The sequence below is a fragment of the Arabidopsis lyrata genome (assembly GCF_000004255.2).
Source record: "Arabidopsis lyrata subsp. lyrata unplaced genomic scaffold ARALYscaffold_1, whole genome shotgun sequence".
NCBI classification, from domain to species: domain Eukaryota; kingdom Viridiplantae; phylum Streptophyta; class Magnoliopsida; order Brassicales; family Brassicaceae; genus Arabidopsis; species Arabidopsis lyrata.
Genome location: NW_003302555.1, coordinates 7,229,674 through 7,247,488, shown reverse-complemented (window position 1 = coordinate 7,247,488; position 17,815 = coordinate 7,229,674). Strand labels below are relative to the sequence as shown.

The window sequence follows — 17,815 nt, the reverse complement described above, 5'->3', positions numbered from 1 at the left end:
CCGTGCTTACGAGCTTAGTGGCCTTTGGCAAAATTTTCTTTAATTATGTTACATAGTTGATTATATATTCTAAATAAACAAAAACAAAATCCTAAAAGATATAGGAGACGACTAAGACAACAACCAAACAAGAAAGAAAGAATGATAAATGTTACAAATATTGGAATAGAACCTTGATAAAATGACTTTTAGAGTGACAATATGATCAAAACCTAAGAAGATTATGATTAATGTGGCCTCTTAAATTTATTACACAAACTGTGGCCTAGGGCACTTGTCCTTTTTCTAAAGAGGTAGTCACGGCTCTGCATGGCATAATGCTCTACATGCTACGTTTGTACGTGTATGTGATGGTAAACGCGATTCACGTATATTTAGGTCGACAATGTATATATTATGTAAATATAATATGTATCACAATCGATTCTTCAACAAACGAGTAAAATGGAAAGTAGTATCTCGGATTTATATATTTCTATAAATTTTGTATAAGACAACACATGTCTTACATTTTTACGAAAGTCTATCTTTGATTCATGGAATCATTCCGAAAAATATTAATTAATTGGAATTGCATTTAATACCAAATTTCCATAAATGAAGAAAAGTAAGACAATTTCCTTTATTATTACATAATCATGAACGACTATAAATCCCACGACCAAGAAAAAACCTAATGATATTTCCATCTCTCCTCCCTCTCGCTTGGTGGTCATGGAAGAAGAAAGAGAAACTTCAACGATGACTTGCTTGACGCCCAAGGATCCACTTCAAAGCCCTAACATGTTGGTTAGTCAACCAAAAAAGGAAACAACACAAACCCCTAAAACGACACGAGGAAGACAGAAGATAGAGATCAAGATAATCGAGGAAGAGACCAAGAGACAAGTAACGTTCTCGAAACGCCGTCGTGGGCTGTTCAAGAAATCTGCTGAATTGAGCGTTCTCACGGGCGCCAAAATCGCTGTCATAACGTTCTCTAAATGCGGTAGGATCTACAGATTTGGCCATGTAGACGCATTGATAGACAAGTATCTTCGTAAGAGTCCGGTGAAGTTGGAGGGATATTCCGGTGATAACGTGGCGGATGAGGAAAGTAGGAGACCGTGGTGGGAGCGTCCGGTGGAGAGTGTGCCAGAAGAGGAGCTTGAAGAGTACATGGCAGCATTGAGTATGTTGAGAGAAAATATAGGGAAAAAGATCGTTGCGATGGGTAACGATCGGACTGTTGAGATGGTTCCGGCATGGCCAATCAATGTGATGGGTTGGAAACCACCGATGGATATGCAAAACTTGGAAAATCTGACTGATGGGATTACTCGATGCCGTGTAGGTGATCAAAACGGTGATTGATTAGTCCACTCGTGAAGTATTCCTCTAATGAATTTCTAAAATATTTGATTTAGTTTTATTATATGATTTTATGCTATTCAGATTGTTTCATATATCTTGTATACCTCTCATACTTTGGAATTAAGTTGTTTGGATTCTTAATCTTTGAACCATACATATTACATCATGTAGAAAAGTATTCTATCAGTTAAACCAGCTTCCATTTTTTATTTTTTTAAGATTTGACCTGCACATGTACCATATAGAACATATAAGTATTTTGAAACTGCATTTTCTCATTTTATATAAGAGTACAAGAAGAAGCAAATAACGAAGGAAACAAGCGATTCTTACAATTAAGAACAAATGGGAAAGGAAAACCAGCCACTCTTATTGAAACAGAATAAAAACTAAATTAAAACCATAGAGTATATAAGTACTCTTAGCTTAATCCATAAAACTTGCAATAGGGTTTTTCTCTTTCACGTTTGACCGTCTGTCCACCTCAGCTCCCTCAACACATGCAGTCTCATCACTGACCAATGTTGACAATTTCCCCACGGACAGCATACTGACCAGATTTAAGAAACCTGAAGATCCCCCAAAACAAAAAAAAAAAAAAAAACCATATTATTAAACAAAAGGTTCAAGACATCATGAGTCACTAGAGTTAGATTCAGATATAGAAAACAAACACCACCTTGGTATTGATGGAGTCAAGAGTTACGGTGAGAGAGGAAGAGGACTGAGAAGCAGACATATCCGAAGAATTAGGAACAGGGTTTGAGCCAGTACTTGGGATTCTTCTGAAGCTATCTTTTTCTCCTCTAAGTGGCTCTTTCTTCATCTCCTTGCTTATATGCAAATCTCTCACGGCTTGACCGGATTGTGTTAACAGAGAACGGCCCTCTACACTATGCTTGCTGCTAAAGAAAGCTACAAGTAACAGAACCAAAGCCGCTGAACAGTATCTCTTCATTGTGAGTTCTCTTCTTGTAAATCCGTTAAGAGTCTTGAAAGCTCGTAACTTGTTCTTGTGACTGTAACTGAGACAATCTTGGATAGAGACGTGAGTTAGATAACTAGAGACTTTTAAAACGTGTTGCTTTATAGACTAAGATTTGTGTGTTTGAACACATAGTTATTGGGATCTAATCACGTACTCTTACTTTGTCTGCAGCTCTTTGATCATATGGTGATATTCTTATCTTATTCTTAATCATTTACTGATGATGATATTCTCCAGCATCTACATTCAATCGACGATACATTATCATTTGTACTGTACACATTACCTACCTCATGTGAGGCATGCTTTGAAATTTAAGAGATGGTGGCCATGTGAATAGAGAGAACGTGATTACTGTCTACATTTTTAGCTAGCGTAAGTCCGATTTCAGAAAAAAAGAAATGCAGGTAACAGCTGTTTCGTCTCTAATCACATCTTTTTTTCTGCAATCTTATGCAGTTATTTATCCGTACATTATTTTAAACGAAGAGAAACGAAAATGATTCTAAAAAATCGAAACTTTGAACTTGAAGTTCAACAGTGATTTAATCTTGTGATTTCTTGTTAAGATAACATTTAAACATTTTGACCAACCGTTTATAAAAAACTCTCTCAATTTATATAATGTATGGGTTTTCACTATAAAAAGAGCAGAACAAAAGGTGAATAAGAAAGAGAGCACTAACTAATGCTCTCACATCTTAGCTTCTGTAAACACAAAGTCGATGAAAAAGAAACGGCATGGGACATTATTACTCATATCTATATAGAGAGATCTTGAAAACACAATGTTTAGTCGCGGAACTCGTCCATGAAGCTCTTGTGGAACGCAGTTAGACGATCAACAATCGCTGGAATCTTATCCTCTTGGGGAAGTATAGTGCACCTGAAATGCCATGTTCCAGGTACCTACATCAAACCGAAAAAAAGACACAGGATCAATATTAGCAACTGAGATTTTAGTTTGGTTCTTTGGAGAAAAAGCTTTTTCTTTTTTCAAACCTGTCTAAAGCCAGAACCAGGGACTACGACTATTCCAGTAGCTTTTAGAAGGCGTTTGCAGTAGAAATTGTCTGGTGCTGTCTTTTCCGCCTCTGCAGCTGCAATCGCCTTTTGTGGAAGGTGAAGGCAGGGGAATAGATACATAGCTCCTTCCGCTCTATTGCATGTAACACCCTCTAGCTTGTTCAGTGCCTCTTCAAGAGTCTGCAAGGTTAGAAGAGTTCAATCGTATTAGGAACAAAAAGTTCTAATCTTGAATATTCCTATTTCTCTATTAGATGGCTAACCTTCGCACGTCTTGCTAAAGATGAGAGAATTCCATCCTTCTCTGCTATGTATGATTCGTAGGAGTCGTCACCAGGCTGATCAAATTTCATAAAAAAAATGTTAAGGTCAATTATCGGTGTGCAAGTCCAAGCCACCTGGTGGAAACTGAATTAATTGTAATGCGAAAGTCACATTAGATGTTTTGTACCTTGGGTGGGCTCATGATGAGGCTAGCAAGAATTTGACCAGAGATGTTGGAACAAAGATTCACAGAAGCCATTTTGTATATCTGCTCTCTTACATCAGAAGTGAATCCAGTAACCTCCATGTAGCCACCTCTTTTCCCACACTCTCCATAGTACCCTGTCAAAAATAGTTAATCCTGTTTTGTGACTAATTTCCCATTGCAATGATCAGAATTATCAATTGACTAAGAGATTTGGGTTTTTGTAAAACCTTTGGAGACTGATTGGAAAGAGACTAAGGCAAGATCCTTCTCACCGTAGCCCATAGAGCGGGCTACTTTCTTGAAGGAATGGAACTTTTTGTCAGGGACATACACATTTTCTTGATAAACCTCGTCTGCTAAAAGAACTAAACCCTCTTGCTTGCAGAAATCAACAATGTCACGCTGGTTTTCTTCCGCAAGAACCTTTTACCAGAACAAAGCAGAGGTCAAATTTAGACGAAACTGTGAAATTCGCATCGGTATAAATTTGTGAGTTTTAGTCTTGAAGATTCATTTACCTGCCCTGTCGGGTTTCCAGGGTTAATGACTGCCAAAGCTCTCACAGTGATCCCCTTTGACCTAGCATCTTCAAGTTGCTTCTTCAGCTCAGATATTTCAAGACCCCATCCTGATGCTTCATCAAGGTAGTACGGAACCTACGAGAAGAAGATGACGGCAAATCAGAACAAAGACAAAGAAACTCGGAAGCAGATTCATTTTTCCAGTCGACATAGTCATGCATCAAAATGATATCATCATCAGAAACAAAGATAACGAACATACCAAAGTTCCACCGTGAAGGGCAATTGAAGCTGAGTACAATGGGTACTGAGGAATAGGGCAAAGGATTCCATCTTTCTCTGAAGTTATGAGAAGTTGCATCATCATATGAACCTAGAAGGAGAGGAACATCACTGTCACCTTCACAACAAGGTGTTCCAAATTCTACGAGTTAAGATAAGATTAGTTTGATAATCGTTACCCCTGGGCTTGCACCATCTGTCATGAATATATCATTAGGATCAGCAGGGAAACCATCACGGGCTTCGATTCCAGCAGCAATTGCATCACGTAACCCCTTGATACCCTGAGGCAGAACAGAAGATTAAGAGAGGGAATCATCATTGAGAGAGAGATGCTGTCAAGATTCACAATGCCACAAACCTGGCTGTGGCTGTAAGCACCAGTCGCTTTCCCGGGAATTTGGTCCAGAATCTTCCAAGCACGTTCAATTGAATCAGAGCTGATAAAATTTGTAAAGTTCAATGTTTAAACAATCTTACACCACAGAATCAAAACAACTAAGAAGCTGAATTACATAGTGAGGTAATAAAACATATAAACCACTTTTGGTACCTGAACAAACCGTGTGTTGCACTCTCGTCCAACAGGGCAGTGTGGGAACATAAAGCAAGAACCTGAGACATAAATGTTACAAGTTAACTCATGAGTCAAGAATAACATATGGAACAAACCAGTACTATAAAAGCTCACGTATTTACCTCTCTGAAGAATGTTATAGGCTGTTGACCAAGAGATTGAGGATTCCCGATATTACAGTAGATTATCTGCCAAAAGGGAAGAATCTTGTAAGCTTCATTCATAAGAAACAAGTGTGAGCATACGAAAAGGACTAAAACAATTATAACGTACCTCATCAAAGGGATAAGCATCCTTGTTAGTCTTCAAATCTTCTTGCAACCTCTGTGTAATGGGAGCAGAAATCAAAATGAGCAAACAGTCTCCACTTTAGAAAAATACAATCAAGGACAATGATGTTAACCTGAGCAATGTTGACAATTTCTCCACGGACAGCATACTCACATTTGATAACCTGAGATCCCCCAAAAAGAAATAAAAAAACCAAGGAAAATATTCAAGACATCAGTCACTATAGCAAGATTTTAAAAGCAGAACTGTTCCTTGACAATAAACTATTCAATTGAAAAGTATGAGGTAAGCACAAGGAAGAACAAATGAAGAATCCAGAATGCAACAGACTTTTTTTAATATCCGCAAAAAACTAAAGAACAAAAATGGATTCTAAAAAGTCCCAGTTTGATATATGTGTGTATAAATAAACAAAGGATAATATAATTCGTAAAAGAAATAAATAAAGCTATCAAGGGTCAATGATCGAGATGCGGAGACGAGGATACGAATCACAATATGCATAAAATCGAAACATGATGCCCAAAAGGAGAGGTTGTTAAAACAACATCAACCTTAGAAACCCTAAATCAAGTACAGAGCAATCTCGAAGAAATTAAACGAAGCTCTTTGCTTTAACAAATCGTAAATCATAAATTTTATCGGAGTATATAACAAAATCAAAGCTTGCGAAAAACCCAGATCAATCGAGGAAAAATAATCCAAACCCAGAATGCAAAATCACTAAAAAAAGGAACCCAAAAAGATCAACTATTGATTGAACAAGAGAAAGGCGAGAAAAGAGGAAAAAAGAAAAGAAAAAAACGGACCTTGGGATTGATGGAGTCAAGAGTAACGGGAAGAGAGGAAGAGGAATCAGAAGCAGACATCTCCGAAGAAGAAGAAGACAAGTGGCGCGATGAAGAATCGGAAGGAGCAGAAAAAGGAGGAAGAAGAGAGAGAAAGCTGAGATTTTTGTGATGAATATGTTGGCGACGACGACTCTGATCTATGAGATTTTTAGCTTGACCAATCACGAATCTCCGCATTTGTGATGTGTGATCAGGGATTTATACTAAAAGCTTGTTGCTCAATCCAAATTTAGCTTTTGGATAGTTTTGCTCAAAGACGAAACTTCCCAATTCCTGTGTTCTCTCTCTCTCTCCAATTCACACTGATTTTGACATTTTTTTGACCATCCACCGATTTGGAATTTATGTAATTTTCCTTTATTTTCAACGGATTTCTTTAAACCTTTTTCAACGAATATTTAATGTTTTCCTTTTTTCCTTTCTTACCAAATAGTATGTCAAAAATCAAACTTTATATTTTTCTTCTTCAACGAAAAATCAAACTAAAGTAGTAAACAAAATGTAAATAAAATAATGAGAATTTTTTTATGTTAACAAAAGTACTGAGATTATTATTGTTTTTAGTGTGTTTCCACAATCCGTAAGCCACTTATGATATTTTCTTAGTCGTAATAAAAAAATAATGATTTTCTTCTTCTGCTTTTATTAGTTGATTTTGGTTTGTCAAATTGAACAATTAATTCGACAAAAAGAACTTCTGGATCGTGGATTTAGACAAAACCATGTGTTTTATTGTTCGGAGTCGGCGGGTAAAACGCTGTTAGAATTTGGACAAATCTCGCTATTCAAATTTGGTCATTATGGGCCGACTTACGGTTTAGAGACTCTCTTCCGGCCCAACCGGAAAACTTTTATCAAATCCCAATTATTAACCAGCAAAAAGACGACGCTTTTATGCTGAAACGCTAATCGGCGGCGGTTTTCTCAGCGTCGTCCTCAACCCCTGAAGGCTGCTGATGTAGGCATTTTCTTCTACTTGCAATTTTAGTTTTCCTCGTTCACTATATATGTTAATTTTTAGTAAAATTAACGTAGTACAGACATTTATTAGTAAACTCAGTTTCCAAAATTCAGACATCTATTCTGTTACTGTAATATATATGCAAGGTAGTACAGTAACGTGTTGGCCTGTTGGGTGCCACTTTGTTTATTTTGGTCCAAAAGTTTTGTAAATAATCTGTATCGGCGTACTAGAGAAGTACGAATCTAGTTCTCACTGTGATTACTTCTTTCATTGTAGGTGTTTTGTAGTGAGAAGTACTCAGTGGAAATCGAGATAGGCAGCTAAACAATCAGGTTATTATGAGGGTTGTTCAGCATTTGGTTAGAGAAAATCAAATTTCCTGCATAGCACTTTTCTTTATCTTATGGATCTGAGGATGCATTTGAAGCATAAGAACCAAAATGAGAAAGAGGTTGATCATTGTAAGCATCACTGAGAAGAACATGAGTTATGGCTGATGATAAATCTGCTGAAGTTAATAAAATAAACCACAAAGCAGAGACAGAAGAAGAACACAGACACTCAAAGAGGTTGAGAATTTGAAAGTTAGACTACTCGAGTTAGGCATTTTCTTGATCAATAAGATTAAAAGATGAGTTCATATATTTCAAGTAGATTACAGCATTAAGAACACACATGTCTAGATAACCTATTCTATGAAAAAAAGAAAAAAAGTAGAGGATCTAAGAAGGACAAAAAGAAAAAGAACTAAAATTTAAGGTTTTCTTGATGCTGTGATCTGCTGGTTCCTACTTCCTTTAACATCTACCGGTGGATTACACCTGAATCAAAAAGAAACACTTTTTGATGTCAATTACACCTAAAACTCATCTTTGGGGATACATTAAAAAAAAACTAGATCGTGTCTCGTTTCTTCATTACTTGTTCTGTATAGGGTTTGAGCCACTCCTTGGGATTCTTCTGAAGCTATCTTTTTCTCCCTTAAGTGGCTCTTTCTTCATCTCCTTGCTTACATGCAAATCTCTCTGAGCTTGACTCGAATGTGTCATCGTTAACAGAGAACGGCCTTCTACACTATACTTGCTGCTAAAGAAAGCTACAAGTAACAGAACCAGAGCCACTGAACAGTATCTTTTCATTGTGAGTTTTCTTCTTGTAATTCCGTTAGGACTCTTGCAACCTCTTAACTTGTGACTGTAACTGAGAAAATATTGGATAGAGATGTGAGTTGGAGAAAGAGGGAGAGAGAGGGACGAGAGACTTCTAAAGCTTTGTTGGTTTTATAGAAAAAGACTTGTGTGTGTTTGAACACATAGTTATTGGGATCTGATCACGTGATCTTACTTTGACTATTGCTATTTAATCAGATGGTGAGATACTTATCTTATTCTTAATCATTTACTGATGATGATGATATTCCTCAGCATCTACATTGAAACAATGATACAATATCATATGTAGAGACAAAGATCCACATATTCACATTACCTAACTCGTGTAACTGCTTTGAAACTAAGAGAAAGAGATGGTGGTCATGTGATTAGAGCACGTGATTTCTGCCTACTGTTATCGGGGAACTCAAAAGAGGCTGAAACTTAGCTTTATTCATTTTATTATAAGTTTTTTCTAAGACCATATTTATGAGGCCAATTTGTTGGGCTGTTCTTAGATTTTAAAAATAATAAAATTGAGGAACATATACTCAAGAGCATGGGTAGATGTTCTCCCTGAAGAACTGTTGTAGCATCAGTTGAAGAACTGTTCTTAGATATTATAAACTTTAATATTATTTTAATAATTAAGAACTATCTTCTTGTTTTACCGTTGCATATGCCCTAAGAGCATCATTATATAGAGATAGATCTTAGTAATATTTAAATAATTTATTTGTAAAAGTGATTGTTAAGAGATTAGTATTTTTAAGTTAAGATTTTTGTGTGATTAATGGTAGGCTCTTAACATGTGGTTCTTAGAAAAAAAAATATTAATATAAAAATAAAATTTATATTTATAGAAAATTTAATAATTGTTGCAAATTAAAAAAATTAAAACATACATGAGATACAATTTATAACATAAATCACAAATATTTTAAACTTAATTTCTTCTATATTTTGTCCATATATGCTCGACCAAATCATTTTTCAATTGTTGATGCATACCTCAATCACGAACTCGAGCTCTATTATCGAAGAAATTAGAAAGCGTATTTGTAGAATATGTGAAATCCGTCCAATCAAAACGTGATACGTGGCACCTCTTAGGTATTAAAGTGATTTAAATTAAATAGTTAATACTTTAATAAGCTAAGGAACGTTCTTTAGTTCCTTAGCTTATTAAGATATTAACTATTTAATTTAAATCACTTTAATACCTAAGATTCAGCTAACATCCCCCTATAATGATGCTCTAAAGACATAACTTTGGAATTTGGAGGTATTAGTGTAAGTCCAATTTCAGAAAGGAAAAATTGCAGGTAACACCGGTTTTGTCGCTCTACTAATCACTAGTTTTTTAATTCACAAAATTGTTTTTTCTTTTCTTCTGCAGTTATTTATTTATGTTTTCATTTTGTGAAGAGAAGGAAAAGTTGATTCCAAGAACCGGCACAGATTATTTGATGAGTGGAGAATAAAGAAATAGGGAAAAGTGCATCACGCAAAAATGAATTATCAAATCATTGATCCTCAATTAGAAATGGGTTTTTATTTTATCTTGTGGGGTGGGTGTGTGGCTTACAAATAACGAACCGGAATGGATTATACAATACCGGTCTAACTTGTGTTTGGTTTAGATAAACCAAGCGCGAGTTTAGGCTAATTCTTTCTCTCTCTCTCTCTAACCCGAGGAGAAGGAGAAAGTGATTAATTAACGAGAAACCCCAGAGAGAAAATCTTCCTCGACAAAATTTCGATTGAGGTGCTCAATTTCTTTCATATTTTCGCAATTCTTTCTTCGATCTGATGTTATCTACTTTGGAATTTCTTCGCTGCATTTTCTTCTGATGTGATTTTGTTCGTTTACTGTTGTTGCAATTTTCTCGGTTGAATCAAACGATTTGCTAGGTTGAGATATTTTCCAGATAATTTCCTCTTATTCGGTTGGAATTCAATTGAATTTTCGTTGCTTTCAATTGGTTTGCAGTGATTTTCCCAAGCTCATGGAAATTGGGGATTTTTAGTTATCATAGTGTTGTTTGATTCAAGTTTCATTTGATCTTGTGTGTATTTGGTTGATTTTTCTGTCCAAGGTTGAGGTAAACCATTGATACCACTGATTCTGTTTGGCATACAGGGAATGCTTTCCTTTTCTAATTGATCGGACAACGGAATTAGTATGTGTTTTGGTTCATTTCATAAGTTAAGTAGGTGGACTTTCACTCTAATTTATATTTCGTTTTATTGATTAACAGCAGCTGCAGCTACACACTTAGTCCATAGCTCTTAGATGGCAGAAAAGGCTTGTATAAAACGTCTTCAAAAGGAATATAGAGCACTTTGCAAGGTACAATCTCTTCTCTTGTTTTCCACACCTCTTCAGCAAGAACCACTATTCCTCATTTTTATTACTCAACCAGTTCTCTCTCAACTTTTCCAATGATGCTGTATCTGTATGTGAATATTTTCTTGGTTTTGTTCTAGAGTAAGTTTCATATTTTCTTTTGTTTCTTTGGGGGTTATTTATAATTTGTTCTGTTTTCGGCCTTTAGGAACCAGTCTCCCATGTTGTTGCTCGTCCTTCCCCAAATGACATTCTCGAGTGGCGTAAGCCTTTCCTATCTTTTTTTCTTAATCTTTATTTCTCCTGCTGGCTTCCCGTAATCCTGTTGCAAGCTTTTCTATAAAGGTGTTAGGAAGAGGTATATATGATGGACATATTTGCTACACTTGTGAATATACGTTAAACTATGAAACAATGGGTTACTACGATGTAAGTAGACAGAGGACGTCTCACATTTTAACCATCACTTTGATAGAACGGTGAAGACTTATTTATCAAAAGGTTTATATATACGTACAATGCATAGATTTGACATTTTTCTTCTCAATTGTGAAAGGCTGTTAGCGGTTAGGGAGTTTCAGTCTTTGTATTACATTTAGTATGTTAAAAAGGTAGCTTGATTGATCTCTTACTAACGTAGAGTTAACTAGTGAATTAATCTTACAGATTATGTGCTGGAAGGTAGTGAGGGAACACCTTTTGCAGGTGAAAATCTTCTTTTGAAAGTTTCTTGTTAGTGTTGTCTTTTGGACTATCTTATTTTTGATACTAAAATTCTTTTTAACAGGGGGTTTTTACTATGGAAAGATCAAGTTTCCTCCTGAGTATCCTTACAAGCCACCTGGGATTACGTATGTTCCAATGGTTCTTCCGACTTCAGTCTCAACATTAATCTTACCTCAGTTTTAGTCAAGTTTCTAATGAACCAAATATTTTATTTGTTGGCCTCAGAATGACTACACCAAATGGTCGATTCATGACACAAAAGAAAATTTGTTTGTCTATGAGTGATTGTAAGGACAATCTGCACTTTCTGTTCATTTCGTATCAATTAAGTTGTCCAATATCTAAATAAATTTACATGGCATGTACAGTTCACCCAGAGAGCTGGAATCCGATGTGGTCTGTGTCAAGGTATAGATTCTTTCTTTACTTTGGAAGATGACAATTGATATACCTGTTGATAACCCACTTTTTTTCACGAATGCAGCATACTTACAGGCCTTCTCTCATTTATGGTAAGCTCTTTGTAGGTTCTACAAATTTATGGACATCTTGTTTGAAAATTTTCATTTTCTTATATTGTAATGGTTTATAGCTTAGATATTATTATGATTTTTTTCTTTTTCTGTTCCCAAGCTTCCTCTAAACGTTTGACTTGTGGCGCAGATGGATACCAGTCCGACAACTGGAAGTGTGAACACTACTGTAGCTGAGAAACAACGGTTGGCTAAGTCATCTCTAGCGTTCAATTGTAAAACGTAAGGTTTTCCCACCATCAAAATTTGTTAAATTCTGGATTCATTTAGAAGCTAAATTTAGTTATTTGTGGTTAGGATAGTCATAAAAGCTGGTTAGATAACGAACATAGGAATGAATGCAGTCCCAAGCTTACATGCTTTTGGTCTTGAACCTGAATCCAATGTTCTTACATGTCACAGCCCAGCATTTCGAAAGCTATTTCCAGAGTACGTAGAGAAGTACAACCAGCAGCAACTAGCTGAGCAAGCTGCCACACAAGTGACAACATCAGAGTCTCCTCAAAAGAGCGATACCAAAGTCGAGTCAGAGAAAACCATCGATCCAACTAAGGAGGACTCAGAAGGTGGCTTGAAGGAGAGGAAAAAGAACAAGAAACAGGGATTGCCAGCATGGATAATACTGTTGCTAGTGTCGGTTTTCGGTGTTGTAATGGCTTTGCCTTTACTTCAACTGTAATTTCTATGCAACAGTTCCCGACCTGGACAACCCATCGGGTAAAATCTCTCCTTGTCTCTCTCTCTCTTCAGCATCAAGAGTAGTCTCCTTTTGTCTAGTGCTCTTCGTCTGAACTTACTCATTTTAGCCCCTCATGGTTTGCTTGTAAAAGCAGATAACATAAGTTTGGTTTCACATTTACATACATATTGTAGCTTTGTTGGAACTACTTTGTATAGTATATGAATTGAGGGTAATGGTTTGGATTTGATAAAATAGAACCGTATGGTTTTCAAATTGTACTTCTCCAAGAGCTCACAGGTTAATTCGTCAATTTTTTGCAATATTTTTGTAGTAACTTAATGACAAAGAAGGCTCTTAAACAGAAGTGACACAGAGCCGAGACACAATTTTGACATCTTCAGAGTAGCTACAAGAATATTCGTCACTAATGAAATAGTAGAATTGTCAGGTATACTGGGCCAATTAAGCAATTGTCACTTTATGCCCATTAGTAAGAAAAACCATACTCATCACAATAATGATAAATTAAAAAAGTGGTTTGGCTGTACCGGTTCAATCTCTTCAACCACCGACGTTGACTGGTTACCAATCTTCTTCTCGAGTCCAGTCCAGTGATTATTGTTATCGGTTAAATAATGTTAACTTAATAATTTTAATTTGCTTATTCGCATTTCTGTCGAATTTCGATTTTTTTTGAATTTGGAGATTTGGATACTCTGAGAAGAATCGTACTGTTTGGATTTGTTATCTCCCATAGATTTCCAGCTCGTCGATGGTGCGCAACTCGTCGGACGATGAAGAGGACCACCGGAATTTAATCCCACAGAACGACACCAGAGACAACGATCTCGACCTCCGCCGTGAAGACGAGCTTCACTCCGTCACCACCGCCAGGGCCATAAATAGGGCTAACGGCGGTGGTAGGAGTCCAAGATCGGCGTTTCAGATCGATGAAATCGTATCGCGAGCTCGAAACCGTTGGAAAATCTCAGTTAACAAGCGTTACGTCGTTGCTGTCGTCTCTCTAACTCTGTTCGTCGGATTTTTGTTCTTATTTACTGATACTCGTAGATTCTTCTCAGTAGATCTCTCGAGCTTTAAGCTTGATCCAATGTCGAGTCGGGTCAAGGAATCTGAGCTCCAAGCTCTGAATCTTCTGAGGCAGCAACAGCTCGCACTTGTCTCTCTGTTGAACCGTGCGATTTTCAATTCTTCGAATGCAATTGGTTCTTCTGTATTAATAGACAATGTGAAAGCTGCTCTACTGAAGCAGATTTCAGTGAATAAGGAAATCGAAGAGGTCCTTCTTTCACCACACAAGACTGGGAATTACTCAGTCACTGGTTCTGGTTCAGATAGTATCACTGGTTCTTACTACGATGATAGGTGTAAAAAGGTAGATCAGAAGTTGTTGGAGCGGAAAACGATCGAATGGAAGCCTAGACCAGAAAAGTTCCTTTTTGCTATCTGTCTCTCAGGTCAAATGAGTAACCACTTGATTTGCTTAGAGAAACATATGTTCTTTGCTGCGCTGCTGGATCGAGTTCTCGTGATTCCAAGCTCTAAGTTTGATTACCAGTATGATAGAGTGATAGATATAGAGCGGATTAATACGTGCTTGGGAAGAACTGTTGTCATTTCTTTTGATCAGTTCAAGGAGATTGATAAGAAGAACAATGCTCACATTGACAGGTTCATCTGTTACTTCTCATCGCCACAGCCTTGTTATGTGGATGAGGATCATATCAAGAAGCTGAAGGGATTGGGGGTTTCCATTGGTGGGAAGCTTGAGGCTCCTTGGATTGAAGATATAAAGAAGCCAACTAAGCGAACTTCTAAAGAGGTAGTGGAAAAGTTTAAGTCTGATGATGGTGTGATCGCCATAGGGGATGTCTTCTATGCTGATATGGAGCAAGATTTGGTGATGCAGCCTGGTGGACCCATCAATCACAAATGTAAAACACTGATCGAACCCAGTAGGCTCATTTTGGTGACGGCACAGCGATTCATCCAGACATTCTTAGGAAAGAATTTCATCTCGCTTCATCTCCGTAGACATGGGTTCCTTAAGTTCTGGTGAGTTTTTTTTTTGTTGCATCTCTCCCTTTTTAGGCTATGGAACCTTCTCATTGTTGCCATTATGTATCTTCATAGTGTAGCCCACACTCAATTGATTGGGATATCTCCATCCAGCAGTTTGTCTGTGTAGCAATTGAATACTGTGCTGATATTGATGATCGATATAGGGACTAGGATTGGATTTTAACAAAATCTGTGTCTCATTAATAGCTGGCTCTGTCTAATGAATGATTTCTTGCCAGCAATGCAAAATCGCCAAGTTGTTTTTATCCTATACCACAAGCTGCAGACTGCATCAGTCGGATGGTGGAAAGGGCCAATGCTCCAGTCATCTACCTTTCAACAGATGCTGCAGAAAGCGAAACCGGTCTGCTTCAGTCACTAGTAGTCGTTAATGGAAAAGTCGTTCCCCTTGTCAAACGTCCACCTCGCAACTCTGCAGAAAAGTGGGACTCGTTGTTGTATAGACATGGTATAGAAGATGACTCTCAGGTAACGAATTTATTACTTGTTTAGGGCCAAAGACTTTATTCTCTACTTGAACAGTATCTCCAATGTGGTATTGAAAAGATATCCATTATAACGGTCTATGATCTAGTAACAGTCTTTGGTGTGAGAAAAATCCTTAGACTCTTTGTTCCCGTCTTCTTTGAGGAGAGATTCACTTGCTTATGCTTTGGTTTCTGGAATGTGTAGGTGGATGCTATGTTGGATAAGACTATATGTGCAATGTCCAGTGTCTTCATTGGAGCATCGGGTTCTACTTTTACAGAGGATATCTTGCGGCTAAGAAAAGACTGGGGAACTTCATCGATGTGCGATGAGTATCTCTGTAGAGGCGAAGAACCAAACTTCATAGCTGAAAATGAAAAAAAAAGTCAACACATTCGTTAACTTTCCTCTGTTTCCATGGTTCTTCTTCTTTACCTGTATTATAATAGGCGTCGTTAATGTCAAATTCGTTTAATTCTTTTCCGACGATTTTGTGATTGTGTCGGTGAAATAGAGTTTTTTTGCTTGAGAATTTTCAGTTCTATAAGAACAAGCTTGACTGCTTTTGAAACATGTAATTGGTTTATAAGAACAAGCTTGACTGCTTTTGAAACATGTAATTGTATACCAAGATTTATTGAACACAGAACGTGGACTAAATTTGCAATAGTTTAAAACAAGGGGGTAATATTTGATTACACAGGAAATAAAAGAGGTGATTTTTTAATATTACCTACTCAGACGAAACGATGCAGGGTTGAAATTGATAAGATAATAAGTAAAGGGGCGATTTTAAATAGTAATCGAAACCTGAGGATATGTTTAAAAGTTATTTCCCTTCATATTTTTCCCTCTCTTTCAAGAAATATATAATTCATCTTTCTTTCTCCTTCAGAGTAAAGCGATCGAAGCAAAATATAATTATGAGAGTCTGAGAGAGTAACAATGGAGCACGATAATGAGGACAAGAAGCATATTCCTATAGACGAAGAAGACATTGCGATTCTCAAAACCCATGTACGTTATTTCTTCATCCCTACGTCATCGTAGTTCTTGCCCAATTCGTTACCTCTACCAATATAGAAGTTTCAGTAATTTGATACTTTTGAATCTTACTTCAATCTCGAATCATGCATGTTTATGGATGATTCTGTTATTTGGCTTACTCTGTTCTTGCTTGGTCCGTTCTTCTCGTCATCATCTAGTAACAAATCCAAGATTGATATAATGCATTTATCTCGAACTCTTAAGTTATGTTCTTGAGTGACCCAAGTAGGAACTATTGTTGATTCTGTTTTTTCTTTTCTTTTTTTCAATTTAACTCCAGGCATTAGGACCTTATGATGCTGCTATAAGGAAACTGGAAAAAGAGATAAAAGAAAGGGAAAAGAAGATCAACGATATATGCGGTGCGCTTTTTTTTTGTTTCTGAAAAAACAATGCGTTGTTGACTTTCTTGAATCATTTTGATCTTGTGTAAAAACATGAATACTCTCTCTTATTTTGGTTTTTTTTGTCTTTGAATGCTTTTACTGGTTGATCTCAGGGGTGGAAGAATCTGACATGGGTTTGGCTCCACGAAGCCAGTGGGATCTTGTCGGCGATGAAGAAATGATGGATGAAGAACAAAATCTGCGGGTATCTGATATTTTCTCACTCAGAGTCTTCCAAATTCAGCGATGTGATGGATATACAAGGTTCTTGATAAGATTTTCGTCATTTAGGTTTTTACATGCACGGCGATACTCAATCCAAACTCTGAAGATGCTAGATATGTCATTCAGACTAAAAACTCGCGGGTACTATTCAATAATAACTCCATATTTTTATTAGCCTTCTTCAAGCTTTTTCTCATTGTAGCCTGTCTGAATGTTGTTTTATTGTAATTGCAGAAGTACGTTGCTTCTCTGAGCAGCAGTCTCTCTCCAACCGACGTGTGGGGTTAGTTCTTTGTTTCATGTACAAACAGAGCAATGTTACGTGTGGGGTTAGAAGCGACGGAACCACGGAGATAAAGTTTGAAAAGCCAAGTTCATCTGAATAGTAAACACGACTGTCGTCTAGACTTAGTCAACACGACCCTCCGCTCGTGCTAGCTTTAAGATTATGGTATCAGAGCCAAAGACTTGTGTGAAGGTAGAGAGAATCATTGTTTATGACTGATCGTTTTGAATGTTCTGGAAAACGAACTCTCAATCATGTCTCTTTCTAAGCCTCCTAAACACCCTCAGCTAAATCCTTCTATAGATTCTCAATTTGCTATATCTACTTTACCAAAAATCCAAAGAAATAATTCTCTTTCTAAGATAAATTCCTTGTATGAGATTGAATATGTTCCCGGAGATCAGTTGCCGGAAACAACTCTCCCGTTGGTTAATCCTTATGAATACTTTGCTAAAAAGCCTAGTGCTTTTTCAGTAAAAAGTGTTCGCGATCTGATCAGGCCATCTTCCAGCCGACGAGTATTGGAGTATGTA

The 17,815-nt window shown here is 36.9% G+C and overlaps 6 protein-coding genes across 10 annotated transcripts; 4 read left to right on the top strand and 2 right to left on the bottom strand.

Annotated features, from left to right (window-relative positions):
* The first annotated feature begins 556 nt into the window (after positions 1-556).
* LOC9326281 (agamous-like MADS-box protein AGL61) lies at positions 557-1,538 on the top strand. Its single transcript, XM_002892899.2, has one exon. The coding sequence runs from the start codon at positions 715-717 to the stop codon at positions 1,351-1,353; it is 639 nt and encodes a 212-aa protein (XP_002892945.1). The 5' UTR covers positions 557-714; the 3' UTR covers positions 1,354-1,538.
* Positions 1,539-2,924: 1,386 nt separating this feature from the next.
* Positions 2,925-6,948, bottom strand: LOC9326279 (alanine aminotransferase 1, mitochondrial). Its single transcript, XM_002890171.2, has 14 exons — positions 6,320-6,948; positions 5,623-5,673; positions 5,493-5,543; positions 5,342-5,407; positions 5,196-5,257; positions 5,004-5,082; positions 4,822-4,926; positions 4,623-4,733; positions 4,358-4,495; positions 4,067-4,262; positions 3,819-3,973; positions 3,631-3,705; positions 3,344-3,547; positions 2,925-3,250 (listed from the first exon to the last, which is right to left on the bottom strand). The coding sequence occupies exons 1-14, from the start codon at positions 6,536-6,538 to the stop codon at positions 3,134-3,136; spliced, it is 1,629 nt and encodes a 542-aa protein (XP_002890217.1). The 5' UTR covers positions 6,539-6,948; the 3' UTR covers positions 2,925-3,133.
* Positions 6,949-7,900: 952 nt separating this feature from the next.
* Positions 7,901-8,894, bottom strand: LOC9329007. The gene is made up of 2 exons (XM_021012894.1): positions 8,247-8,894; positions 7,901-8,146 (listed from the first exon to the last, which is right to left on the bottom strand). The coding sequence occupies exons 1-2, from the start codon at positions 8,462-8,464 to the stop codon at positions 8,080-8,082; spliced, it is 285 nt and encodes a 94-aa protein (XP_020868553.1). The 5' UTR covers positions 8,465-8,894; the 3' UTR covers positions 7,901-8,079.
* A 1,243-nt stretch (positions 8,895-10,137) lies between these two features.
* Positions 10,138-13,045, top strand: LOC9329006 (ubiquitin-conjugating enzyme E2 34). Of its 4 annotated transcripts, none has more exons than XM_021012921.1 (11): positions 10,148-10,244; positions 10,620-10,659; positions 10,738-10,829; positions 11,035-11,089; positions 11,493-11,531; positions 11,614-11,677; positions 11,778-11,839; positions 11,921-11,960; positions 12,037-12,064; positions 12,216-12,307; positions 12,488-13,045. In XM_021012921.1, exons 3-11 carry the CDS (start codon positions 10,773-10,775, stop codon positions 12,762-12,764), a joined length of 714 nt encoding a protein of 237 aa, XP_020868580.1. In that variant the 5' UTR covers positions 10,148-10,244; positions 10,620-10,659; positions 10,738-10,772; the 3' UTR covers positions 12,765-13,045. The 4 variants fall into 4 exon arrangements, with proteins under 4 accessions (XP_020868579.1, XP_020868580.1, XP_020868582.1 ...); XM_021012922.1 differs by lacking the exon at positions 10,620-10,659 and adding an exon at positions 10,470-10,581 and having other exon boundaries at positions 10,153-10,244; XM_021012920.1 differs by lacking the exon at positions 10,620-10,659 and having other exon boundaries at positions 10,138-10,244.
* Positions 13,046-13,163: 118 nt separating this feature from the next.
* On the top strand, positions 13,164-15,984 carry LOC9329005. Its single transcript, XM_002892897.2, has 3 exons — positions 13,164-14,843; positions 15,089-15,338; positions 15,543-15,984. The coding sequence occupies exons 1-3, from the start codon at positions 13,540-13,542 to the stop codon at positions 15,738-15,740; spliced, it is 1,752 nt and encodes a 583-aa protein (XP_002892943.1). The 5' UTR covers positions 13,164-13,539; the 3' UTR covers positions 15,741-15,984.
* Positions 15,985-16,129: 145 nt separating this feature from the next.
* On the top strand, positions 16,130-17,319 carry LOC110225319 (26S protease regulatory subunit 7 homolog A-like). 2 transcript variants are annotated; one of them, XM_021014752.1, is made up of 5 exons: positions 16,130-16,355; positions 16,666-16,747; positions 16,885-16,976; positions 17,063-17,137; positions 17,231-17,319. In XM_021014752.1, exons 1-5 carry the CDS (start codon positions 16,284-16,286, stop codon positions 17,282-17,284), a joined length of 375 nt encoding a protein of 124 aa, XP_020870411.1. In that variant the 5' UTR covers positions 16,130-16,283; the 3' UTR covers positions 17,285-17,319. The 2 variants fall into 2 exon arrangements, with proteins under 2 accessions (XP_020870411.1, XP_020870410.1); XM_021014751.1 differs by having other exon boundaries at positions 16,885-17,137.
* The last annotated feature ends 496 nt before the right edge of the window (positions 17,320-17,815 follow it).

Coding starts and splice junctions, on each gene's coding strand:
- LOC9326281 (XM_002892899.2), top strand. CDS start 715: ATGGAAGAAGAAAGAGAAACTTCAACGATGACTTGCTTGACGCCCAAG.
- LOC9326279 (XM_002890171.2), bottom strand. CDS start 6,538: ATGCGGAGATTCGTGATTGGTCAAGCTAAAAATCTCATAGATCAGAGT. Junction 5,083..5,195: donor GCAACACACGGTTTGTTCAG/GTACCAAAAGTG, acceptor AAATTTTATCAG/CTCTGATTCAATTGAACGTG. Junction 4,927..5,003: donor GTGCTTACAGCCACAGCCAG/GTTTGTGGCATT, acceptor GTTCTGCCTCAG/GGTATCAAGGGGTTACGTGA.
- LOC9329007 (XM_021012894.1), bottom strand. CDS start 8,464: ATGAAAAGATACTGTTCAGTGGCTCTGGTTCTGTTACTTGTAGCTTTC. Junction 8,147..8,246: donor TCAAACCCTATACAGAACAA/GTAATGAAGAAA, acceptor TTTTTGATTCAG/GTGTAATCCACCGGTAGATG.
- LOC9329006 (XM_021012920.1), top strand. CDS start 10,773: ATGGCAGAAAAGGCTTGTATAAAACGTCTTCAAAAGGAATATAGAGCA. Junction 10,830..11,034: donor AATATAGAGCACTTTGCAAG/GTACAATCTCTT, acceptor TTCGGCCTTTAG/GAACCAGTCTCCCATGTTGT. Junction 11,090..11,492: donor AAATGACATTCTCGAGTGGC/GTAAGCCTTTCC, acceptor TTAATCTTACAG/ATTATGTGCTGGAAGGTAGT.
- LOC9329005 (XM_002892897.2), top strand. CDS start 13,540: ATGGTGCGCAACTCGTCGGACGATGAAGAGGACCACCGGAATTTAATC. Junction 14,844..15,088: donor CATGGGTTCCTTAAGTTCTG/GTGAGTTTTTTT, acceptor ATTTCTTGCCAG/CAATGCAAAATCGCCAAGTT. Junction 15,339..15,542: donor GTATAGAAGATGACTCTCAG/GTAACGAATTTA, acceptor TGGAATGTGTAG/GTGGATGCTATGTTGGATAA.
- LOC110225319 (XM_021014751.1), top strand. CDS start 16,284: ATGGAGCACGATAATGAGGACAAGAAGCATATTCCTATAGACGAAGAA. Junction 16,356..16,665: donor TTGCGATTCTCAAAACCCAT/GTACGTTATTTC, acceptor ATTTAACTCCAG/GCATTAGGACCTTATGATGC. Junction 16,748..16,884: donor GAAGATCAACGATATATGCG/GTGCGCTTTTTT, acceptor GGTTGATCTCAG/GGGTGGAAGAATCTGACATG.